Below are 23,180 nucleotides of genomic sequence, written 5' to 3'. Positions count from 1 at the left end.
CAGGGCCTTTGCAATCACTGTTACTTCCTCCTGGAAATTTCTTCCTGGAAATCTTTGCCTACTTGTTCCCTTACTCATCCAGGTGTCTGGAAAAACATTGCCTTCTTCTTCCCCGCCACCTCCCTTGCCAAGAAGCTTTCGGGATCTTAGTTCCTTAGTTCCCTGACCAGGGATCAAACCCGGGCCCCTGCAGTAGGAACATCAAGTCCTAACCACTGGACAGCCAGGGGATTCCCAAAACATTGCCTTCTTAGAGAAGTCTTATCTGACCCTTCTATCTAAAATATAACCTCCTGGGGAGTTCCCTGGTGGCCTAGTGGTTAGGATTCCAGGCTTTCACTGCCGTGTCACCTGGGTTCAATCCCTGGCCAAGGAACCGAGATCCTGCAAGCTGTGTGGTGCAGCCAAAAAAATAATAATGAAATAAAATAAAATAGCAAAGGAAAACATAAAAAAGATGAAAAGACAACCCTCAGAATGGGAGAAAATATTTGCAAATGAAGCAACTGACAAAGGATTAATCTCCAAAATTTACAAGCAGCTCATGCAGCTCAATATCAAAAAAACAAACAACCCAATCCAAAAATGGGCAGAAGACCTAAATAAACATTTCTCCAAAGAAGATATACAGATTGCCAACGAACACATGAAAGGATGTTCAACATCACTAATCATTAGAGAAATGCAAATCAAAACTACAATGAGGTATCACCTCACACCAGTCATAATGGCCATCATCAAAAAATCTACAAACAGTAAATGCTGGAGAGGGTGTGGAGAAAAGGGAACACTCTTGCACTGTTGGTGGGAATGTAAATTGATACAGCCACTATGGAGAACAGTATGGAGGTGTCTTAGAAAACTAAAAATAGAACTACCATATGACCCAGCAATCCCACTACTGGGCATATACTCTGAGAAAACCATAATTCAAAAAGAGTCATGTACCACAATGTTCATTGCAGCTCTATTTACAATAGCCAGGACATGGAAGCAACCTAAGTGTCTATCGACAGATGAATGGATAAAGAAGATGTGGCACATATATGCAATGGAGTATTACTCAGCCATAAAAAGAAATGAAATTGAGTTATTTGTAGTGAGGTGGATGGACTTAGAGTCTGTCATACAGAGTGAAGTAAGTCAGAAAGAGAAAAACAAATATCGTATGCTAACACATATATATGAAATCTAAAAAAAATTTTTAAATGGTCTAAAGAACCTAGGGGCAGGACAGGAATAAAGATGCAGACATAGAGAATGGACTTGAGAACACGGGGAGGGGGAAGGGTAAGCTGGGACGAAGTGAGAGAGTGACATGGACATATATACACTACCAAATGTAAAATAGATAGCTAGTGGGAAGCAGCTGCATAACACAGGGAGATCAGCCCGGTGCTTTGTGGCCACCTAGAGGGGTGGGATAGGGAGGATGGGAGGGAGACGCAAGAGGGAGGAGAATTGGGGATATATGTATATGTATAGCTGATTCACTTTGTTATAAAGCAGAAACTAACACACCATTGTAAAGCAATTATACTCCAATAAAGATGTTAAAAAAATAAAATAAAACAACATCATCCAAACCCCATTTCACTCCATCTCCTCACCCACTTTATTTTTCTCTATAGACCTACCATTCTCTGAAATTACATATTTCTTTGTTAACTTGTTTGTTACAGTCTTCCATACTAGAATGTAAGCTCACGAGGGCAGGGACCTGTGGGTCTTGTTTACTTCTCTATCCTCCATGCTTAAAAAGCAGTGTATACATAGCAGCCCCACAATAAGTATTTGTTGAGTGAATACAAGAAGTTCGTTCTCTTACCCTACAAGTTGCTTTTCCATTTCTGTTCATAGCACTACTTTTATCCTAGTCATATTACCAAACTTGGGAGTATTTTTGACTCAACACTTTCCCTCATTTCTACATTTTATCATTGTCTAGACTTTTCTATTCTTCCATGAGCCCATCCCCTTGCCCTCTATTCCCACAGACAGTGCCTTAGACAATTGTCTTGTCATCTCATCCTGGGACTATTGCAATCACTTCCCTCAGTATTTCTGCCTCCAGTCTATCCTGCCCATCACACCAGCCTAACTGCCACTGCCCTCAACAAATTACGACCTCCTATTACCCCATCCCGCCCCACAAAACACAGGAACACACACACATACACACACTCACACACACAACACCCTCCCAACTTCCTGAGTTCAGACACCATCAGAATAAAATCTCTACTATTCCTCTATGAAAATCCTTTCCTCCAGTTCATCTGGTCTCTCTGTTCCCTGATCTTGCCTTGCCTTTTCCTGACATTGTGTACACTGTTCCTCTTACCGGAAATACCCTCCACACATTACTCTGGTTACATCCCCTTCCCATTCTCCATATCCCAACCCAAGTCCTCCTTTCTTTATAAAACTCCCATTAACCACTTAACACCATGGTGATGTCTCCCACCTCTGGCCTCTGGTCTCTAGCACCCACTTAAATGATTAGTGGTTTTAATCATTTAAGGCTTTAAAATTATCTAATGCTTTTTACACACAAACACACACACACAAGCATGTGTGCACACATGCATACACACACATTCATTTACCTCTGCTGGGCATCCTACCCACCTCCAAATACTACCAAATTGAAAAAAAGTGCTACCATTTACTCTCTACCCATGTAAAATTACAGAACATTGGTTCTATAATTGGTTCAATTTCTTAAGTTTTAGGATGAACAAACTGAATCCTAAAGAGTCTAGGAGACATTAAACAGCACTTTTCCAGTTCCAGTAATCTGACTATTGTCTGTTGTTTTAGAATGAACTTCAGCTCCAGAATAATACACTTACCATGAAGTTCTTTTTTCCCAGACAGAATTTGATAGAATATATGGTAGTTCCTCTCTCCAGGCTGCTGGAAAACCACCCGGGATTTTTCAAGCAAATCTGCATGATGAGACATGAGTAAAGATTCAAACGTAGGTGTAGAAGAAAAGTAATTAGACAGTGCTGTGGCTACTTACAGTTGTCGATGTCTGCAGATGACAGCTTGCCTCTGGCACAAAAGTGCATCCCGATGAACTTGCCCTGGGTGGACACAGAACACAGCCTCCTATTGAAACATTCCAAGCAGTTGCAATGGCTTCATTACACACATCACTCCCAAAGTGATTACTTGCCCCAAAGTTAAAAAAACGCAACATGGGTCTGTGATGGCACCAGTTAATGTCGAGAGGCAGCTGGGGTGTCATCAGGACTAGCCGTGGTCCTGGAGTCTAGCCTCAGACCTGCTGATTGCTGGCTGTGTCTTCTTTTTTTTCTTTTTTTTATTGAAGTGCAGTTGATTTAAAATGTACTAGTTTCAGGTATACCGCAAAGTGATTCAGTTATACATACATATATATGTATGTGTGTGTGTATATATATATATATATATATTCTTTTTCAGATTCTTTTCCAGTACAGCTCACTACAAGACACTGAGTATAGTTCCCTGTGCTATACAGTAGGTCCCCATTCATTATCTATTTTATATATAGTTATGCGTATATATTAACCCCAAACTCCTAATTTATCCCCGCCCCCTTGGCTGTTCATTCTTGCTTGCATTATAGAATCTCTCTGGGCCTCAGTGTTCTTATCTAAAAATGAGAAAAATAATATCTGCTTGGTGTATTCTTCCATTTATTAAACAGACATTCGTTGAGCATCTGCTATGATCCAGAAAACCTGCTAGGCACTGGAGATACCACATTAGAAAAGTAGGTGTGTTCATGGCTCTTCTAGATTCTAGGTGTAAGCAGCTAATGTAACAGCTCTAATGTAGGAATATTTGGTATGTTTTGAAATCAAAAGAAAAGGCAGTTGTGCAGGAGTGTAGCAAGTAAGAGAAAAGGGGGCAGAAAACGGAGTCTGAGTATAGGCAGGCAGCAGGCACCATATCAGGTAAACCATGTGGCCACAGGAAGGAATGGGGTTTTATTTTGTGCTGAGAAGACATTGGGAGGTTTTAAGCGAAGAGTAACATGATCTGACTTGTGTTTTAAACACAACTTTGACATGAATAATAGATGGGGCTCCCTTCCTTCCCTGCCAGTGAAAAGCCATAAGATAGGATCTAGTGGGGCAGAGAGTCTGCCCAGAAGTGACAGAGCCCAGGTGCATCAAGACACAGCCAAGGAGGCAGTCCAGGGGGCTAGAGCCCACAGGATGAGGATGTTGGTGCAGAGGGGAAGACAGACTGGTAGACGTGTACCCATGCGAGGAAGGAATCAGACCAGGACTGCAGCCAGGCAAGAGAAGGAGAGCGGCCAATACAAGGTGATTAAGCCATTAAGTTAAAAAATGCAGGCTACTGGGAGTCACACACACAAACATACGCATGTATATATATACACATATACGTGCACATATGTGTACCTCTCTGCATGTGTACATTTACATATAAATATGTGTATTGTCAACTGAAAAAAATGCACAACCTAAAAGTTGAGAACTATGTTTATTCGGTGGACTTTCTGAGGGCTTAAGCCCAGAAGACAGCCTCTCAGGTAGCTCTGAGGGGCTGCTCCGCAGAGGTAAGGGAGGTCCCTGGATATATAGGAGTTTTTACAACAAAAACCAGGTAGTTAGAACATTGAAAGATTACTGCTAATTAAAGAAAATCAGACATCTCAAGTTAATGAATTTAGTGCTTTTCTATGTATGGGAAGATGCAAGAGTCCGGCTCACTGAAATTGTTCCTTTGATATGCACCTTAACTATCTAGGGCCAATATCTTGCTTTTCTCCAACCTGAATCCCCTCAGGGTGCACAGTGGTGGGGTAGGGGGCGACTACAGTGGCTGATGGCTTGATGGCTGCAATATCCTTTTTTACTGATATGGCAGGTGACATTCTTCGTTCATAGTATACATACAGAGTATTAATCAAAAGAATTTAACCTGGATTTCTTGATTTTTTGAACCCCCTCTTCTCTTTCCTTCTCCCTTCTTTCCTTCCTTCTTTCCATTCATCCATTTTGTTTACTTTGCTTTTCTACTTCTTTCTTTCCTTCTATCCTTCCAACTTTTTTCTTGTTCTTGGTCTTTTTCAGTTGCTTTCTTTCCTTATTTACGTTTCTTTCTACTTACTGTTCTTTTCTTTCTTCCTTTTCTTTTACTCTCTTCCCTTTCCTTTTTCTTCCTTTTTTCCCTCTCTCTCTTCCATCCTTCCTTTTGCCCTCTCGGTTTTTTGGGGTTTTTTTTCAGCTTTCTTTCTTTCATATTTAAGCGGAAAATCCCTCCACATTCTAACAAATCCCAAATCTAGCAGTTGTTTTATTGCCCAGTATTAGTACCTGTTATGCAGCCAGACATCGCAAGCAGATGCAAGTGTAGTCAGGGCAACTCTAAGGCTTTGGAGGGAAAACAGCCAAATCAGCAGGAGGCTGTTATTTAATTATGCCTAGAGACTCAAACAGGAAGCCTTCTGCAAATTTCCTTGTAAATTATATAGTGGCTCCCTGCCACTCATTCTTGGCATAAAACGGATTAGTGAAGCTTGAGTTTGAAATCCAAATCCTTCTTCTATCATGGGACTGCTATTTATCAAAAGCTACTTTAAAAAGTGCTTTCTCCCCGTGCCCCCCCAAAAAATCCTCAATGAAAAATATGCGGGGGCAGGGAGGCCATAGGCAAGAGTAGAAACAATAATTGTAGTAAGTGAATTTGGAAGTGCTTACTAAAATGACTTATTACAAGGAGTATAGGAAATTATGAAGGAGAAAGTATTTACAGATCTGTAAAATGTACTAAAATATAAAACATTATTAGAATTTGCTGAATGAGCTTCCCTACTGGGAGTAGAAAGGAATTTGAAACTATTAAGATAAATATTTTTTTCCTGAAACTGACCAAACAGCAGAAGCTTCTCAAGTACATATTTCTATGTATTTTTAATTGTCTTAATGATGAAACTGGCGGACTTCCTTGAGGAATCTAATATTATGAACATTAATCAATAACCTTCTTTGATGTTCTAAAAATTTTTTTGGATCTGTGTGCTCAGGCATGAATTTTACCATTTGCTAAAAACTAAAGACTCGGATATATTGCTCAATCATGTTACTTACAAAGCTAGAGGAGTTGTCATTTCTCAGGGTTTTGGCATTTCCAAATGCTTCCAAGACAGGATTCACTCATTTGATGTGATTTTGTAGAGTCCCCTGGGATACAGGTAGGAGAAATACAGCTGATGAAACTTTTCCCAGAATTCTGTAATATGGCAAGCCCTCCATACCCAGGTCAAAACTCATTCTTGTTTAGGTAACCAGTTGCCAAAAACGACTTCCAAATTTGGTGATGAAAGGTTATTTTGGAATGGGAACTCAAAAATAGATGGATGAAAGATTGATAATATATGAGGCCCCATGACTTTTGTGGGAGTTCATTTATTTGCAATGCTTCTCTTTTGGTTGGCATTGGCCTGAGTAGGAAAAGAAAACTGATATTTTACCAAAGTAAACAACAACAACAAATACCATAGCCTATTTCCAAACCTCGTTCCATATATTCCCCCTCATTGCTAATCTGCCTCTCTTCCCATTCAATCCTCACACCTGGAAATTTATCCAAAAATAACACAGCAGATGTGGCATTATTAAATTACATTTTTGCTTGCTATTATTCCTAAGTAACCTAGAGGTTCATACCAAGCAGTGACTTGAAATGGTATTATTGGTCTTGAATTTGAATCATATTGGCTCCAGCTGATGGGCCAAAGCAGGTCACCTACACTGAGCAAGTCCTAATGACCACTTAGCACCTAAACTGCAACATAGCTTTGTTTTTTTCCAGTCAGCCTCAAAGATACATTTTATGGGGGGCATTTCATAATACGTGGTATTTAAGAATTTATAGATTTACAAATACTATATTCCTTCTATATATTATGGGTCTACTGTCCTTTAAATAAATAAAAGGGCTATATAAGCAAAATTTTTCAGAGAACTTTTATGTATTATGTATTGTGTTATGTATTATCATCAGGCTCAATGGTTAGACCAAACAAACAAATGCACACAAAACAACCTAAAATGTACACACAAATGAAGTAATATCTAGTGAATAATAGAATTCAATGATACCTAGAGAAATCAATCAAATTCAGGAATGTGGTGGTTGGAAAGAAACTTTCTATGGTGTGGAAATTGGACTAGATTGCTATTTTGATATACTTCTTATCCTGCAAATACAGCAGGAAACATCTAGGATCATACTGAAAAAGCAAAGCAGCAATGTCAGACATAGATGAGAGGCTCCAACAGCTCAGTAACTCATTGACTTTGAGTTTTGCTCAGCATTATCTAATCTTATTTTGCATACCAACTCTCATGGTCTAGGTATCCTCAGATTATTACCATCAAGCTGTTAATGGAGCTAAACAAAGGCTAAGCTAAAGCAAAAATTACCAAGGATAAAAATAATTAGAGAAAGAGAGAAGGTAAAGTTTTCAGAACCTAGAATGTGATTGAAGTTGAGGGTACATCCATTGGGCATTTGGGATTTGGTCCAGAAGTTAGTGGTAAAGGAAGCAGAGTTCTTTCTATTGGTACATATTGGAGGGATTCTGACATCTCACAGTAGCTAGAGAAATACCACAAAGAAGATATTCAATATTAAGAAATATCAAAAGTGGCCATTCAAGGCATTGGTAACCCTAGTTTTGGGGGAAGGTGGTTTGGATCTTAAGTAGCTAATTCTCAGAGGGTCCAAGCAACAAAGATCAGGCCAGTAAATGCCCCTTGAAACAGATCTGAAACAAATTATGTAATTTAATGTTTTCGGGTTATTGGTTCAGAGTACTTGATGATCCTCCCAAGAGGCAAAGGAAAAATGGGGAAAAAGAATTTTCTATAATTTTTTAATTGTTCTATGGTGCGGTTTCCTCCTTTCTCCCCATAAGTGATCGGGGCAGAGCCTCCATGATTAGCAGATAGGGCCACCCAACTTTTCTGCCAAGATGTATAAACACTTACTGGCTTTTCTCTGGATTCACCTGTGGTTGCTATGGTGGCAAAGTACTGGATAATATGTTTGGTGTTCACAGTCTTTCCAGCACCAGAATCTCCTCTATGATTGGAAATTCAATGACGCAGTTAACTGGTTCAGATTATAAATGCAATGAAAGATAAATAATTTTAACCATATAAACTAAGGCAAGAGGGAAAGTTTTATAGAAAAGTGGAACTTAAGAGGGAACTTGAAGGAGATGCAGACATTTAGTTGGTTGGGAGAAGGAGAAGGACATCTCAGGCTGGAAAAACATCATGAGCAAAAATCTGGAGTAGGGAAAGATCAAAGACTTTATAAAAATAAGAAGCCTGTTCCTCATGGTCCTGTTAACAGAAAGCTGAAGAGTATCTTTGCTAATTAGAGATAGGTCTCCTCACCACCAACTGTTCAGGAGATTGTCACATATGAAGGCTACCATCACACGGACCTGGCCTTTACCTTTGATAATCAGCTAACTTTGTAATGTGGAGAGGACACAACGGTGAATTTATAGCCTCTCACCCAAAGCATCATAGGATCAAGGCCTGCCTTTATCTGCCTGAAACTCCAGAAAACAGTCTATCCTCTCTGCAAAGGGCTGAACTTGAACCACCCTTCTAGCTCTAAGATTCTGAGACCTATTATTTTTCTGGGGTTGGCTGAAGCCAATGGACAGCCCACCACATGAGGCGGCATCATCACTGCATAGGAAGGGCAAGAACTTGAGCATTTGACCGCTTCTCGAGTCCCAGCCTCTCCCCTCAACCACCATGTTGACAGTTCACCTGGCCAGCCAATGCTCTTCCCATCAAAATTAACATACAGTATGGTATCAGTGAAATCCTTTCCATCCTTCTTCTTCACTCCCTTTTCTTGTCCCTCTAAGCTTCACCATCTTTTAGTTCCCACTACTTAAGGTACCTTGGCCTGCCCCATTCTGGCTGCTCACAACAGCATGTTATCTATTCTGTGGTCTTACCCACTGGACTTTCAGTCTTTCCGCCCAGTTAGCCAGACCAGAGAACTTTGAAAATGATCATTTGGACAGGGAGCTCTCTCCATCAAGAAAATGACTAAGACCAGCATGTGCACCGCAGGTTCCAAAGGATCTTCTAAAATAGGAGGCAGCCTAGCTGGCACCATATTTGGCTAATCACTGACTAAAGTGTTATGACAATTTCCTATCTTACTCTTGCCTAGAATGTATTCTGTATCTAAAGAACAACAATTCAAAGGCAGTGAATTTATGTTTCATATCCAGTGAAATGTAAGTGTCTGTTTCGATGGAAACTCTCACCACTGGCCAAAAAGAAAAAGCAAGGCAAACACTTAACGTGAAGAGTACAGACTGATTCTTTCAATCTACAAAAGAAAGGAAAATGTCAGATCATTCTTCTACCAGAGCTGCCATGTATTGGCATGAACTTATTCAACATTTCCTTGGTTACGGTTTGAAGTCAGACACAAGGAGAAGGATTTGCTCTGTATACAGTTAGAAAAAATACCATTTCAATGGTACAAAGTAAAATAGATTTTCTCTTGACTCTATGTAGGCCAGTCATAAGATCATACAAATTCTATCACTCTTTCCTTGCTCCAAATACAAATGGTAAATGACGAATGGTTGACATATCGCTATTTTAAGCCTTTTATTAAGCCTAGTGTAATAATAGCTACAGAATAACCTCTTTGTGCCAGACATTCTAGCAGGTACTTTTTGTAATAAAAGCTGACATCTACAGGGGGCTCACTCTGGGCCAGACACGGCTGAGCACTTTCAAGGCATTATCTCACTTAATTTGATATGCGAGCTAATCGTCCCCATAACCCTAGGAGGTAGGCCCTATTTTGCCCACGTTTTATCCAGAAGGAAACGGAGGCTTCAAGTGATTAGGCAACTATAAAGGCCATGCTCCGCTAACAATGCCTACCTGCCTCTTAGTGACACGGAGAAAAAGTAGATCAGGTATTTTTACCCTTCATTTTGTAGGGCAGCCACTTACTGTGAAGCATAACCTGAAAGGCATTACTGGCCACAGCGAAGATGTGAGGGGGAGCCTCTGATCGCCTCTTCCCTTTGTAGACAGCTGCCACTGCTCTGTGTTACACTGGAAGCCACTTTTGAGGGTTGATGCTCACACAGGAGAGACCCGAATATATCTGACAGAAGATCAGAAAAGATTTCCGAAAACAAGTTAGGAATACTGCCAGGTTTGTCAGCTCTTTCAATGTCAGGTAACATTTGCTCGAATATTTACTTATAAAGGAACTAAAAGAAAGAGAGCTTTTGGATTCTTGCACAGCAGCGACTTCTAATAGGAAGAGACAGAACCAGGTTAGAGTAACAAGGGGGCCTGGGATTACCTCTCCCCTGGGAGATCTGTCAACCACTAACTTGTCTGACACACACACACACACACACACACACACACCCCTTTTGAAGACAAGGAGGACGCTGCCAGCAGGCTTGTTGATTTTGGTAACCAGCTCTCAGGCATTTGAGGCCCAAAGCGAATCTGTGCCTCAGCAAGATTAGGAAGCTGATGCTTAAGGCACTGGGGTAGTAGCTCATGTTGGTCACTCAAACCGTGGTGGCTGGACCGTGGCTATATGTGCACGTCTTAACCGCCAGAACCTGTGAACGGGATCTTATTTGGAAAAAGGATCTTTGCACGTGTAATTAAGGTAAGGATCTCGGGATGATATCTGGATGGGCCTTAAATCCAACAGCTAATCACTGTATAAGAGACGCACAGAGGAGAAGGTGATGTGGAGATGGAGGTAAAGATTGGAGTGACGCGGCCACAGGGAATATGCCAAAAGCCACCGGAAACCGGCACAGGTAAGGAATGATTCTCCCCTAGAGGCTCCAGAGGGAGTGTGACTGCTGAGTTTATTTGATCTTGGACTCCGGCCTCTAGAACTGTGACAGAATAAGTTTCTATTGTTTTAAGCCACCTTGTTTGCGGTAATTTTGTTACAGCATCTTAGGGAAACAAAGACAGTCACAGAGTAAATCAGAGCGCCCAGGAGCAAGCTGGCTGCATGGCAAGGCTGCTATAGCAATGGGTCCCAAATGCCATCATCTTTGCCTAATCTGCTCAGTGCAGCTCCCACTGAATAGATTCTGAGTGAATTAAGGAAGCTGAGCAACCAATCATCACCAATTTAATGAGGATGAAAAAAAATTATTCCATTTATTGAGCACTAACTAGGTAACAGGCACTGAACTACATGCTTTACATTCTTTTATTTATCCTCCAAGCTACCATGGAGAGACGGGCATTATTATCCCATTTTACGGATAAGGTGACTTCAAGAAGAAAACTACTAGTGAGAAACAGAGGTGGCATTTGGACACGGGTCTATCATGCTCCAAGCCTCATGCCTTTACTTTAGGATGAAAACCTGTGGGAAGGGATATGAATACTGACCAAATAAAATTGGGGGAACGCTAAGATAATGTCCCTTCCCAGTGGGCATTTCTCAAGGATTATTCTCATATGAGTATGCTTAAATTCAATATCTTTTTCACCCAAAAGACGGCTGGGACATGGCCAATGTGGTGTCAGCATTCTGTTTCAGGAGTGAAGCATATGCGCGTACATAGATCATCCAATGGTTATAGCGCCTCTTCAGGGCGTGCAGCACAGATGCTTTATTGAGGCGAGTCAGCATTGCCATGTCTTCAATCATTTCAAACTCTGGGGGATTCATCTGCTGGATTTCGTCCTCCTTGACACTCAGACTCTTCAGAGAGGAGAAAAATGTAAGATATATTCCCCTATTTCTTCTATGCTCATTCATTTTTGCCATGCATTGAGAAGAACTTTCAAGGAGTTAAGAAAAAGATGCCTCACTAGAGGATGGAGCCAGAGGAAGTTAAACCAACCTGTTTTTTCCAAGAAACAGGTGTTCCTCCGACTCATGTTCTCTCCTTGCCCGAAGATAAAGTTTTTTAAAAGTGTTTTTGTTGAATCAAAATTTTCTAAATTGCAGTGCCCTGATCCTGTGGCTCCTCAGACTCTGATTGCCCCTGAGAGAACACACATTATATTGCACATGATCTAACCCCTCTCTAGATGTCTCAACATATCCTAGAGGTTTAGAAGAAGGAATTTAGAGTGAACGATCAAGGAGGCAGACTCATCCTTCCAGACTTAGTTTAAGACCTATTCTCTTCCTCAAACCTTCCCCAACTCCCCCAGCTCATTATTTTTCCTTCCTTAAGTCTTTTACCATATACATAACCTGTACTATCTTGATAGTATTAACTCTTGTGTATGTTTTAATAAGTGGCTGTGTTAAACTATTTCCCAGCTAGATTATAAGCATCTTAAGAAGTAGTCTAGATGTTTTCTTCTTCTAAAGTTATTAAAGCCCTTATCACAATGCTAAGGACATAGTAGGTACTCAATAAGTATTGATATCTTAATTAATATGGCTGCATTGCTACTACCAAATAGTTGCTTAGAGTTACTCTCAGAAGTTTCCTAACCTCATTTCCTAGAGCCCTTTTCCTTGATTAATGCATATTGGTGTCAGCTGACTGCTCCATTTAATCCCAGTTGGTAATAGCTGCTTCTTCTGAGGCTTCCACACTCTCAATATTCCTGATCTCATTCCTATCCATGGTCTTCTTTGACATTGTTCAAACAGTAATCCTCTTTCTTTTGAGTCCCTTTCAGTTTCCATATTTCATGGACTCCTTCTCTCCCGTAGAATATAATCAGGTCTCTTACATCGAAAACCTCCCCTCAGCTCTGATTCTATTTTTCTCTCCTTTCGTTACCAACTTTAAGTATTACTCTCCACCCACTGGCTTTATTGCCTTTGTTAATGTTACAAAGACCAAAGGTGATGGGAAGTGTAGTCACTTCTAACATCAGGAGGAGGAAGCCTGGAGCCAGGGGGATGCAGAGTGGGGCTGGGGGGAATGGGACCTCCATGAGATGGTGAAAGGTCAAGCAGAACAAGACCACCCACCTTTAGACTCCTCTTTCTACATCATTAACTTATTGCTTTCATGTTCTTCTTCCTATGATTTCTTTCATAGTTGTAACCACATTATATTCACAAATCACCATAAATGCTGTTAAAAAGACAGCAGTTTTAAAAAATGTGCTCAGAAGAACAAACTTCTCATCTAGAGGCCTAATAAAATTGAACTGGACACAATCAAGAAAGTGAAAAGACAACACACAGACTGGGAGAAAATAATTGAATCCCTTAGTTTCCTTATTTAAGACATTCTGAATTTTTCGCTTGCCTAAATATGTATATTCCTATTGATAAGGACCAAGTTCTGCCCTTAATTCCATTAATTAGTTATAAAATCTACCTAACTTGTGATTTTTTAAATGTACAGACACCATCAGGAAGGCATATAAGACACCATAAGTGGTAGTTTTTGAGAGGCCTCCAGAATTTTACAATTCAGATGGCAATGCTTTAGATCATAAATGGTCTAAATTCTAAGATAAGGGCATGAAAAAGACAAACTTTCTTGATAATGATCGTACCTGTTTGTTACAGGATGTGGCTTGTTATGGAGTTGGGAAGGGCAGAATTGGAAGGAGATTGGTGAATTGCATATGGGCAGGAAATCATCTGTAAAATCTATAATGAAGTGTTTATCCAAGTCAGGGCAGAAATAGGGCCCAATTCTCTGCCATGGAGCTGGCAGGCACCTGAGGTCAGTGATGCAGGCAAAGGTTCTGAGAGTAGGCTGTCTGTACAATATTGCCCTGTTGCTCTGAGTACCTTGGTTATAGGGAGAAGGGGTTGGGGACTGTTACAGCCTCACTACACATTCTCTCTATGACCCCTCACAGTCTAACTTATGCCCCAACGCTTGACCTAAGCTTCTCTTTCAAAGGTCATAGGTGACCTCCTAATTCTGAAGATCAAGGCTCTCTCCGAGCCCTAAATCTCTTTCTCTAGCATTTGACATTACTGGCCATTCTCCCATTTCTCGGATCCTCTGACACTGTTCTATTTTTATTCAGATTATCCCACTCTTTCCTGATCCTACAAACATAGCTTGCTTCACAGTTCCTAAGGTCATTATTTACTCCAAGAGGCACCTTTAAAAAAGAACTTGAAATAAGATGGAAGAAGTGGAAAAAGTTGTGCATTCTAGAGTCAATGAGCTTTACCACTGGCAGCCGGTTTACTCTGATTCTTCAATGTTCGTCATTACATCTTTGACAGTTAAGTGGAGGAGCTTCTTAAAGATTAATGAGGGCCCCGCGCGTCTGGGTCGTGGAGCCGTCGGCCGCGGTCTCCTGCGCAGATGGGCTCAGTGGCCTAGCGCCCCGGTCCCCGCCGTCCGTGATGGAGCGCCGAGGCCCGCGAGGGGTCGCCGCCGAGGTTTCCACCAGCCCACAAGCAAGAGCATGGCAGCCATCCCCAGCAGCGGCTCGCTCGCGGCCACCCACGACTACTACCGGCGCCGCCTGGGCTCCACTTCCAGTAACAGCTCCTGCGGAAGTGCCGAGTACCCTGGGGAAGGCATCTCCCGCCACCCTGGTCTCCCCAGAGCTGACCCGGGACACTGGTGGGCTAGCTTCTTTTTCGGGAAGTCCACTCTCCCATTCATGGCCACAGTGTTGGAGTCCCCAGAGCACTCAGAACCAGCCCCGGCCTCCACCGGCATGATCACCTGTGACCTGGCTCGGGAAGCCGTGGGGAAGCAGCAGCCTGGCGGCCAGCCTGGCCAAACCAACTACAGGCCCCCGTCCTGAGTGGCCACCACTGGCTGCCGGGCTTCCTCCCAAGGCGCTAGGCTCATCAGAGCCCCCCCTCCTTCCCCTCCCTGAGAGAGCAGGCTGCAGCCAACAGAAGCAGTTGGGTTTTTAATATCAAAACAGCAAAACACCAAAAAGGAAGTTGAGAGAACTCCACTCTTTACTATCCAAGCCACATGAGAGCCTTCCCGGCACCCCCTAACCTGTGCCTTGCACCAAGTAGAAAATAAACTCCAAGCAGCCAGCTAAAAAAAAAAAAGATTAATGAGTTTTCTAAAGTGTATCAGTGGCATCTCCTACCCCAGGTTTTTAACAAAACAATTGGAGAAAGGACACACCTAATTATTAAATTAAATAGAGAACTTAGTCACCAAAGGGCTGAAATAAAGATTTCTTTACCTTTCCATCTGTTGTCTCAACAATTATTCTGCCATCATCTCCACTCCCTTTAATCTCAGCCTCAACATAAACGTTCTTCACATCATGAATCCAGCATTTCTTCTTCCCTACAGAGGGGAAAAAAATGGACTTTTAACTACAGTCCCTGTAGGAAATGTACATTGAACACTTTCATACTGATGGACATGGTCTCATTTCTGCTAAGTCTGCTTGTTGACCTGGCGTCACCAATATAGGAAGTTGCAAAGTTAGATAAAATCATGAATGCTCACCCTGAAGATAAACCCACATAAGGACTGTTTAGGAGCAAGAAGCGTTTCAGCAAGTGGAGATTGGGAACATTTTGCTACAAGACGGTTACCTGCCAAAGCCTTACCCACCCCTCCCAGTCCCCACACTTACCTCCCACTCACAGCCCCAGGTGCTTGGTGGTTGGCTTGGTGCTCTTACCCTTCCCAGCTCCCCTCCAAAAAACTTCCCTCAGAAACGTCTGGTTGCAACTAAGTGAAAATTTAGGTTAGTGGCCATGTCTGTCTGTCAGGGTTTCTTTAGACCTTATTTTTAACTTTGGAATGAAAGCCTGCTAAGAGAATTATACAGTAGACTTGGAGGGGGGAGAATTGAGGAGAGAGAATACGGATTATTTCTGTCATACAGCATAACTGATTCATATTATTTTTCCCCATATATTATTTTTCTCTCCCCCTGCCTCCTCAACCCCACGTCTCACGCCTTAGCAAAGCAGCCCTCTGCAAAGCGATCAACCAATAAGAGGCTTTGGGTGACACGAGCCAGAATTCTTATGAACGTCTGAGGCAGCTTCTCTTGGCCTCGCTGGGATGCTTCTCAACTCCTCTCCCACCTGAGGCAGATCGCTAGGGAAGATGAATAAGAAAGGGTCTCTTAAAGGAAAGTGAGTCTTACCAGAAGCTCCCAGAAATCCCCATTCACAGCTCCTCAGGTAGATAGGGGGGAGGGGGCAAGGAGAGCATTTGGCTGGAAGAGGGAAAATCTGAGCCCAGGGCTGTGGGATGCACAGGGGAGACCCCACTGCAGCCACAGCACTGGCGGGTAGTGCCAACTCCATCCCACCTCCCCAACACGTGAGTGACAAAAGCTAGCGAGCCTCAGTGCTGCAGGATGGGCGGCCTCGCCAGACGCTCTCCCCAGAGGTGGATGATAGGACCTGAGGACTGAGTGTGGAAGAAGGAGGTGAAGCTGGGCAGCACGCATCCCTCTTCCATCACACTTGTCTCCGAAAAGAATTTCATTGCTCACTACTTTCCTGCCATCACCACCTACACTGTGCTCTCTTTCCCTTTCCCTGGTTACAACCAATTCACCACTCAAACTGCTGGGCAAGAGGATTTTTGTATTCCTATCTGATTGATTTTGCATTTGCTTCTACTTGTTGTTTGCATTTTAAATACTGGTTTTAATTGTACTGATCATTTTGGGTTTTTTGCAAAAGCTAATTTGGCTTTGTGTTATGTCTATAAAAATAAGCTTGTTTTTGAAAAGCACCTATTTGCATACATTGTGTGTGCTTAAGGTACTGCATTTTAAACCAAGTGTTATTACTTGAAAGAAACATGGGTACCACCTGGCACAGATTTCCCTTTTGTCATTTTTATTTTTTTTAGAAAAAGAACCTGGGAAGAGATTAAGAGAGTTGTCCATAGTCACATAGCTAATTAGTGACAGTCATTAGAATAATGACACTAGAAATTAGATCATTTGCCTCGTAAATCAGAGCTTTTCCACTAAAGCATTCTTCCTCTATATTATATGCTGAGCTTTTTTCCCTCCAGTTTTTCTCGCAGAAATTATGTTCATCACCTGCCTCATGATTAGCTCTTTCTTTTATCACCTCTGGAAACAGTGGGAGAGAAGAATTTTTGGAAGCACTTACCTACCGGAGACTAAGTCCCAGAGAAGGATGGTTCTGAAGATGAAGTAAATAAACTCAGTCAACTTTTAATTCCTTGCATTCTCATGAATGATTGCAAGGATGGAAACATAGACAGCAATGGCTTTGATTCAGGCCACCTGGATTTTAGGCCTGGCTTTACTAGTAACAAGATGTAAGGCAATGGCCTCAACTCTTTGGGGCTTAGTTTTCTCATCTGTAAGCTCAGGAGGTTTGTCTCTATGATTTCATAGCTTTAGATGGTTAAATATATTTTCCAAAATAAAGGTAACATGTGTTTATTGCAAAAAAGCTTGGGCTTCCCTGGTGGCGCAGTGGTTGAGAATCTGCCTGCCAATGGAGGGGACACGGGTTTGAGCCCTGGTCTGGGAAGATCCCACATGCTACGGAGCGACTAGGCCCGTGAGCCACAATTGCTGAGCCTGCACGTCTGGAGCCTGTGCTCCGCAACAGGAGAGGCCGCGATAGTGAGAGGCCCGCGCACCGCGATGAAGAGTGGCCCCCACTTCCCGCAAGTAGAGAAAGCCCTCGCACAGAAACGAAGACCCAACACAGTCATAAATAAATAAATAAATAAAATTAAAAAAAAAAAAAAGCTTTAAAAGTAGAGAAATGTGTAAAGAAAAACATTTTAAAATAATCACCCATAATGGAACAACTCAGAGATAACCACTGTTATCTATCTGAAGCATTTTTTTCAAGTCTTTTTTCTATGATATTAATCAAAATTGAAGTAATACTGTATTCAGTTTTGTAGTTATTTTAACTAGATGGTTTACTTGTTCTATAAAAATCATTTACATTTACCTTGAAATGGTGTTTTGTTTCTATTTCTGAAAGCACACTTCCTCCCTGACACCCAGCAATTCTAGTTTTCTAGGTATCATAGTAATGCATTGTGTTTATTTTTCACATTTATTGTCTTCTTTGATCCTCATGAAGGAAGGTAGGCAGAGAAAGCATATGTTCCCATTTGAAAGATAAGGAAACTGAGGCTCAGTAAGGTAAAGTGATTTGCTCTAATTAGCCAGAAAGCGTCAGGAACAGGGAATTTGAACCCAAAACTACTTGCCAAATACTCTTATCACACAGCTTCCATTTGGCCTGAGTTCAAAAAAGCAGACTCCATTGTCTACTAGCCCAGGGGGATGAAAAACTTCTGCTGACTCTCCTCTTTGTGCTGCCAATGCATTTCTATGAGGAAGGATTGTTTGACCAAAAAAAAAATTAGAAATTATGTGGATTGTTATATTTTAAGGAATTATTTACAGTGCTGATTCTACTAAATGTATCATCCAATTATCTCGAATGTTTTGGCATTTTGATTTTCTCCCTGGTACCACTAGGATCTTGTCCCTCATTATCTAACTACTTGCGATAAGCTTCTGCATGACCAGTTCTGACCTCAGGGATAGTTCTGTTATTGTATTTGATTTGATGGATTATAATTAGCTACTCTAAAATCCAATCACAGTAATGACATCCAATGACTGGAAACTGGGAACTGATCCAGGACTGGTCTATGATGGAAATAGAATGTGCTACCTAACTGGCTTGAATTATAATTGGTCATATTAAAGCCTAATGTTGACTAATTCGGAGTACTAGAAAAACTCTTGGTCGGGGTTTAGGCTGTGCGGTCGAATACTTTTTGGAATTGAGATATATGGGTGGCTTGATGCTGGATCACACTGTGAATCTGACTCTAAGTCTCCAATTAACCAGAATTCAGAAGATGGCCATGCAGCCCAGACATGTAAAGAAAGAGGGGGGGAAATGTAACATTTATTTAGAGATTTTAATGTAGTACTCAGCCTTTATCTTATGGGTAAATCCTCATTAACCTTTGTCCTTGCCTATAACTGCCAAGAAATTATTGAGCAGGGTGAGCAAGTCTCCCAATTACCTTCTGTTTAGTGTTGGCTGAGTGACCCTCCTGACCTAGAAGACAGCCAGAGGGCAAAGTTCCAGCATCAGCAAATCCTGAAGAGGGCCCAGGACAGCTTCTGTTTCTCCCGCCTTCCTGGAGCCTTTTCCTTCATTCTTCCTACCATTGCACCAACCCCCCTACAGTCTCAGTTTCAGCCCCCTCACTCTACTCTGCTCTTTATCCACATGAAGAGGCTTCTGAGAAAGACTTTATCTGGGACCATACCTGGGTTGTCTGTATTATATTAGTGCTCCCTTGAAGAGAAAACCTGTTGTAGGGCCAAGTAAGCAGGGCTTGGGCCTGGGTTGCCTCCCAGGCCCTCCTGCTCTTCCTTGCAAACTTCCACCTTTACCCTCCACACCCTGAGCTCCTCAACTGCTCAGTGGTTCATAGAGACAGATTGCACCCCAAGCAAATAAGTTAGGCTCCAGAACTGATGGTTTCTCTCCACTGATCAGATAGCTGCCGCCTGGAAGCAGTAAAATAAAGTGAAGCCAGCAGGCGCCACAAGTCTTGCCATCGAAGGCCGTGGCCTGGCGCAGAAGCAGCTCGGCCTCACTTCTTCGGAGGAAGGCCGCGGCCTCGCCAAGCTCTGACAGGTCCATCCTCCTTTAAAGTGATCCACCAAATCAGGCTGAGGCCTAAACGTGAACTGAAAGGATTCACTCTGCAGAAGACACGTGTAGGAAGGAACCAGGGGAAAGGAGACATCAGGCACTGAAGTGAGAAGCTATTCACCACAGATGGACCAACGAGGGTTAAGAGTCTTCTTTTTCACTACCTCTCTGCTGTGTCTCAAGTATATGACAAAACTGTACACAAGGAATCTTACTCTAGCAGGATCAACTTATCCACTAGTCACAGAAGGCCCAGTGCCTAGAGTCTATGATGCTTTTAAGGGCCCACAAAACTATTTTAATTTCTTTTAAAAGCAGAAGAAAAATATGAATATAATCTTAATGATATACAATAATGAAACCAGCCTGGATTCTATTAATCAGTCTTTATACCAATACAGTTGTAAAATGCAATTTTTAATACTTTTTGTGAAGGAAGGGGCCCAGAAGGACAAAAGTGTCTACAGCCCATGAAAGTCATAATGCAACCTTAAAGCACAGAGCTCTGACCTTGGTGGGTGGTGGAATGGGGCAGACTGAGAAATGTCGAGCTGTGGACACCAGGGCCCTTGTAGGAGTGGAGGAAGGGCTTGCAGGTATCTAGGTGCATCCAGGTGGATGGAACATCGTAGGCAGATCAGGGCGGCAAAGAGGGGAATGTTCAGCCTTAGAAAGTAAAGGAATAAAAAGGTGAGTACTGCAGCAGAGATGAATGTCTAGAGCAGATGGTATATGAAACTGCTGGCAGACAGACCTTTAGGAAGCTGTCCTGGGGCAGCACGTGCTGAAGGAGGGAAGCAGGCTGTGCGGTGAACGGAGTGAGTGGGTGTAAGGGGTTTATCAGCTCAAGCAAGGCAAGTTCCAGTCTTGGAGGGACTGAGTGGCTGGGCAAATTATCAGGGCTAAATTCATTGAGCATTCAGTCTATACCAAACACTTATTTTATCTTTAATCTGCACATTTTACATTTGAAAATGAGACGAAGAAATGAAATCTGGGCTATCATGATCCCAAATGAGAGGTCATTCTCTCCAATTGGACAGAAAAGGTCTTAGGCTTTTTCCTCTCCACTCAAGCTTGCACAGCAAGTCTTCTTAGCCCTATTTTATAGATGAGAAGGTAGAGAAGGACGTTCCAAGGTGGCTTAGCTCTGGGACCTCATGACTGAACAGCGCCATGGTCTACCCTGTCCGGAATGAACTGCAATCACTTTCTATTTCATTCGTGGGTGAAAATTAACAAGCCTAATTGTGTATTTTACTGCACTTAATCTATTCTTCGCTTCGTGGTGACTTGGGTGCATCCATAACAGCACCTCTGGGATCTAAGGAGTGTGGTTTAAAGCAAAGACTGATGGTCCAGGACAAGAGTTAATTTTATCTCTGCCAGAAAATAAGCAGGTGACTTGTAGGAAATCACTTAATCTCTCTAGGTTCAGTTTCCCTCCCTACACAAGGCAAGTCCCTATAATCTATAGGGACATTTTTCAAGATAGAAGAAAAGTACTCATGAGAAGCACATGAGCCAAAGCCCAGAGATGGGAAAGGGAGTGACATTGCCCAGGAGAAAAAGATAAAATTGACCTTTCTGCAGGTGAGCATTCAGATTTAGGATTTGTAAAAATAATACTTCATAAGTATTTGAATAGTTAAAATGGAGCTAGATGAAGGAAAGCTCTGAAAGTTAGGCAGAGAAACTTCGGAACAGACTATAGGAAACATCGTAGACTCTGGGCAAGGACATGAGGGGAAGCAGTATTTTAGGAAAATGGCTCTGGCAGCATATTCAGGGTGGATTGGAACGGGGAGAAACCATAGTCAGGGAGATAAGTTGTGAGTCTGTATTTGTGAGAGAATTAAACCTTATCCTCCTCCTCTCACTATGTGTGACTTCCTGGTGACTTGTGCTCAATAGACAGTAGAGCTCAGGAAGTGTATTTTGATATGGAAGATATCCATAAATTTGTGTGTGGGCGTGTGTGTGCGTGTGTACACATTTCCTGGAAAGATACCTAAGAAACGGGTATGTCTCTGGGGAACAGGATATGGGTGGGAGAAGGAGACAGTTACCCTACACTCTGTACCATTCTGGTCTGTTTCAATTTGTGGCATGTGCATGTACTTTCATATATAACAGATTTTTTAAAGTAGTTCTTATTATAACATCCAAGGATAAAGAGCTCACATCAAGATACAGAGCACACAGCTGTGTAAATCTCTTTCCTAGTCTGGCCCACTTAGCATAATTAAAGGTGTAGAAAGCAGCCCTGGATAGGAGGAAACTGCATTGCCAGGAGTATAGCTGTTTGGAGGTAGGTAACTGAGGCCAAGAGGATGACCTACATTAGTACCTTTGAAGTAACTACAAAGTGCAGATTACATGTATCCATTATTCACAGGGTACTTAGGCAACATTACTCTCAGAAAGTTGGCCTCAGACAGAGGCCTTAGATACTTATGCATGTTCGTTGTACAGCCAAACAACTATTACTGTTCTGTTCTAGCACTCACTTTTTCACTTTTTCAGGGATTGAGTAAATAAGTATATAAACCACCATGCTTCCATTTACATCGACATGACAACAATTTCCAGAGTTAAGTGTGTCTTGGTTACCTAGTAAAGACAAGGAGTGGGAAGGCCTTATGTGAAAGGGAGAGTTGACATGTGAACTTTTCACCTTGGCCTGGAAAGGCTCATGCTGGTCAGAACCTAGCTGCCCTTGATAGGCGATAAGTTAACTGCCATGTGAGAAGTGACGCCAGCGTGGGTGACCGGCCATTCCAGGTGTCTGGGGACTGAAGCATTTCCCAGGACTTGGGACTTTCAGTGCTCAAATCAGGAAAGTCCCACGCAAGCTGGAACAATTTGGTTACCCTCCTTTTAAGTCTAGAGCATTTAGTTATTTTAACAATAAAATCTCTAGTTTGGAAATTAGCTATTTTTATGCTGGTTGTATTTTCTGTGGTTCTCTCTCTCTCTCCAGGTATTTTGTCGATAGCTTTTTGAAAATGTCCATTTATTCTCTCATTCAATATGTACAAATTGCCCATCTACAACTGCCCACACTGGGCTTGGGGGCTACAGTAATGGGCAGGATAAATACACTCTTTTCTCTCTTAGAGTAATAGATTGGGACTGGGTTGGACAGGGTCGGGAGAGGGAGTTCCTACCGTCATGAATTATAGCTACACTTTAGGCAAATTTGTAGAGAAAAATCTTCATGCTCCCCCACCCAACCCGGGGAGGAATGGTGTTGGTCATGCAGAAGAGGTCAGAATGAGGGAGCCCAGGGGACGGTGGAAGCCAGGGGAAGAGGTGATTTTGTACAGCCGTGACTCCCAGCTCACCACTCAGCTAAAACCTTAGGAGGGGTGATGATTTTCTTGACACGAGAGGCCTTTTCCTCACACTGTTCTTTCACAGGCTCCTTCTCTCCCCCATCACCCTCTGCCTGCCGCTTCAATGGAAGGGTTCCCATCTTTGGAAATGAACCCTGTGAGTCACTTCCAATTTCTCCT

General features: G+C 42.2%; 1 protein-coding gene and 1 pseudogene across 1 annotated transcript in view; one reads left to right on the top strand and one right to left on the bottom strand.

Annotated features, from left to right (window-relative positions):
• The window catches only part of MYH15 (myosin heavy chain 15), a 182,889-nt gene extending 163,239 nt beyond the window's left edge, over nt 1-19,650 (bottom strand). Inside the window, 9 exon segments of the mRNA XM_068545552.1 lie at nt 2,856-2,951; nt 3,029-3,092; nt 6,117-6,209; nt 8,022-8,115; nt 9,372-9,399; nt 10,041-10,197; nt 11,644-11,787; nt 15,186-15,292; nt 19,563-19,650. Of these exon segments, the coding sequence (XP_068401653.1) occupies nt 2,856-2,951; nt 3,029-3,092; nt 6,117-6,209; nt 8,022-8,115; nt 9,372-9,399; nt 10,041-10,197; nt 11,644-11,787; nt 15,186-15,292; nt 19,563-19,650 (871 nt within the window).
• On the top strand, nt 14,330-14,787 carry LOC137765765 (pancreatic progenitor cell differentiation and proliferation factor pseudogene; annotated as a pseudogene).
• Nucleotides 19,651-23,180: the final 3,530 nt, after the last annotated feature.

This window comes from Eschrichtius robustus, chromosome 6, assembly GCF_028021215.1.
Source record: "Eschrichtius robustus isolate mEscRob2 chromosome 6, mEscRob2.pri, whole genome shotgun sequence".
Classification (NCBI taxonomy): domain Eukaryota; kingdom Metazoa; phylum Chordata; class Mammalia; order Artiodactyla; family Eschrichtiidae; genus Eschrichtius; species Eschrichtius robustus.
This window is presented reverse-complemented; position numbering and strand designations above follow the sequence as displayed.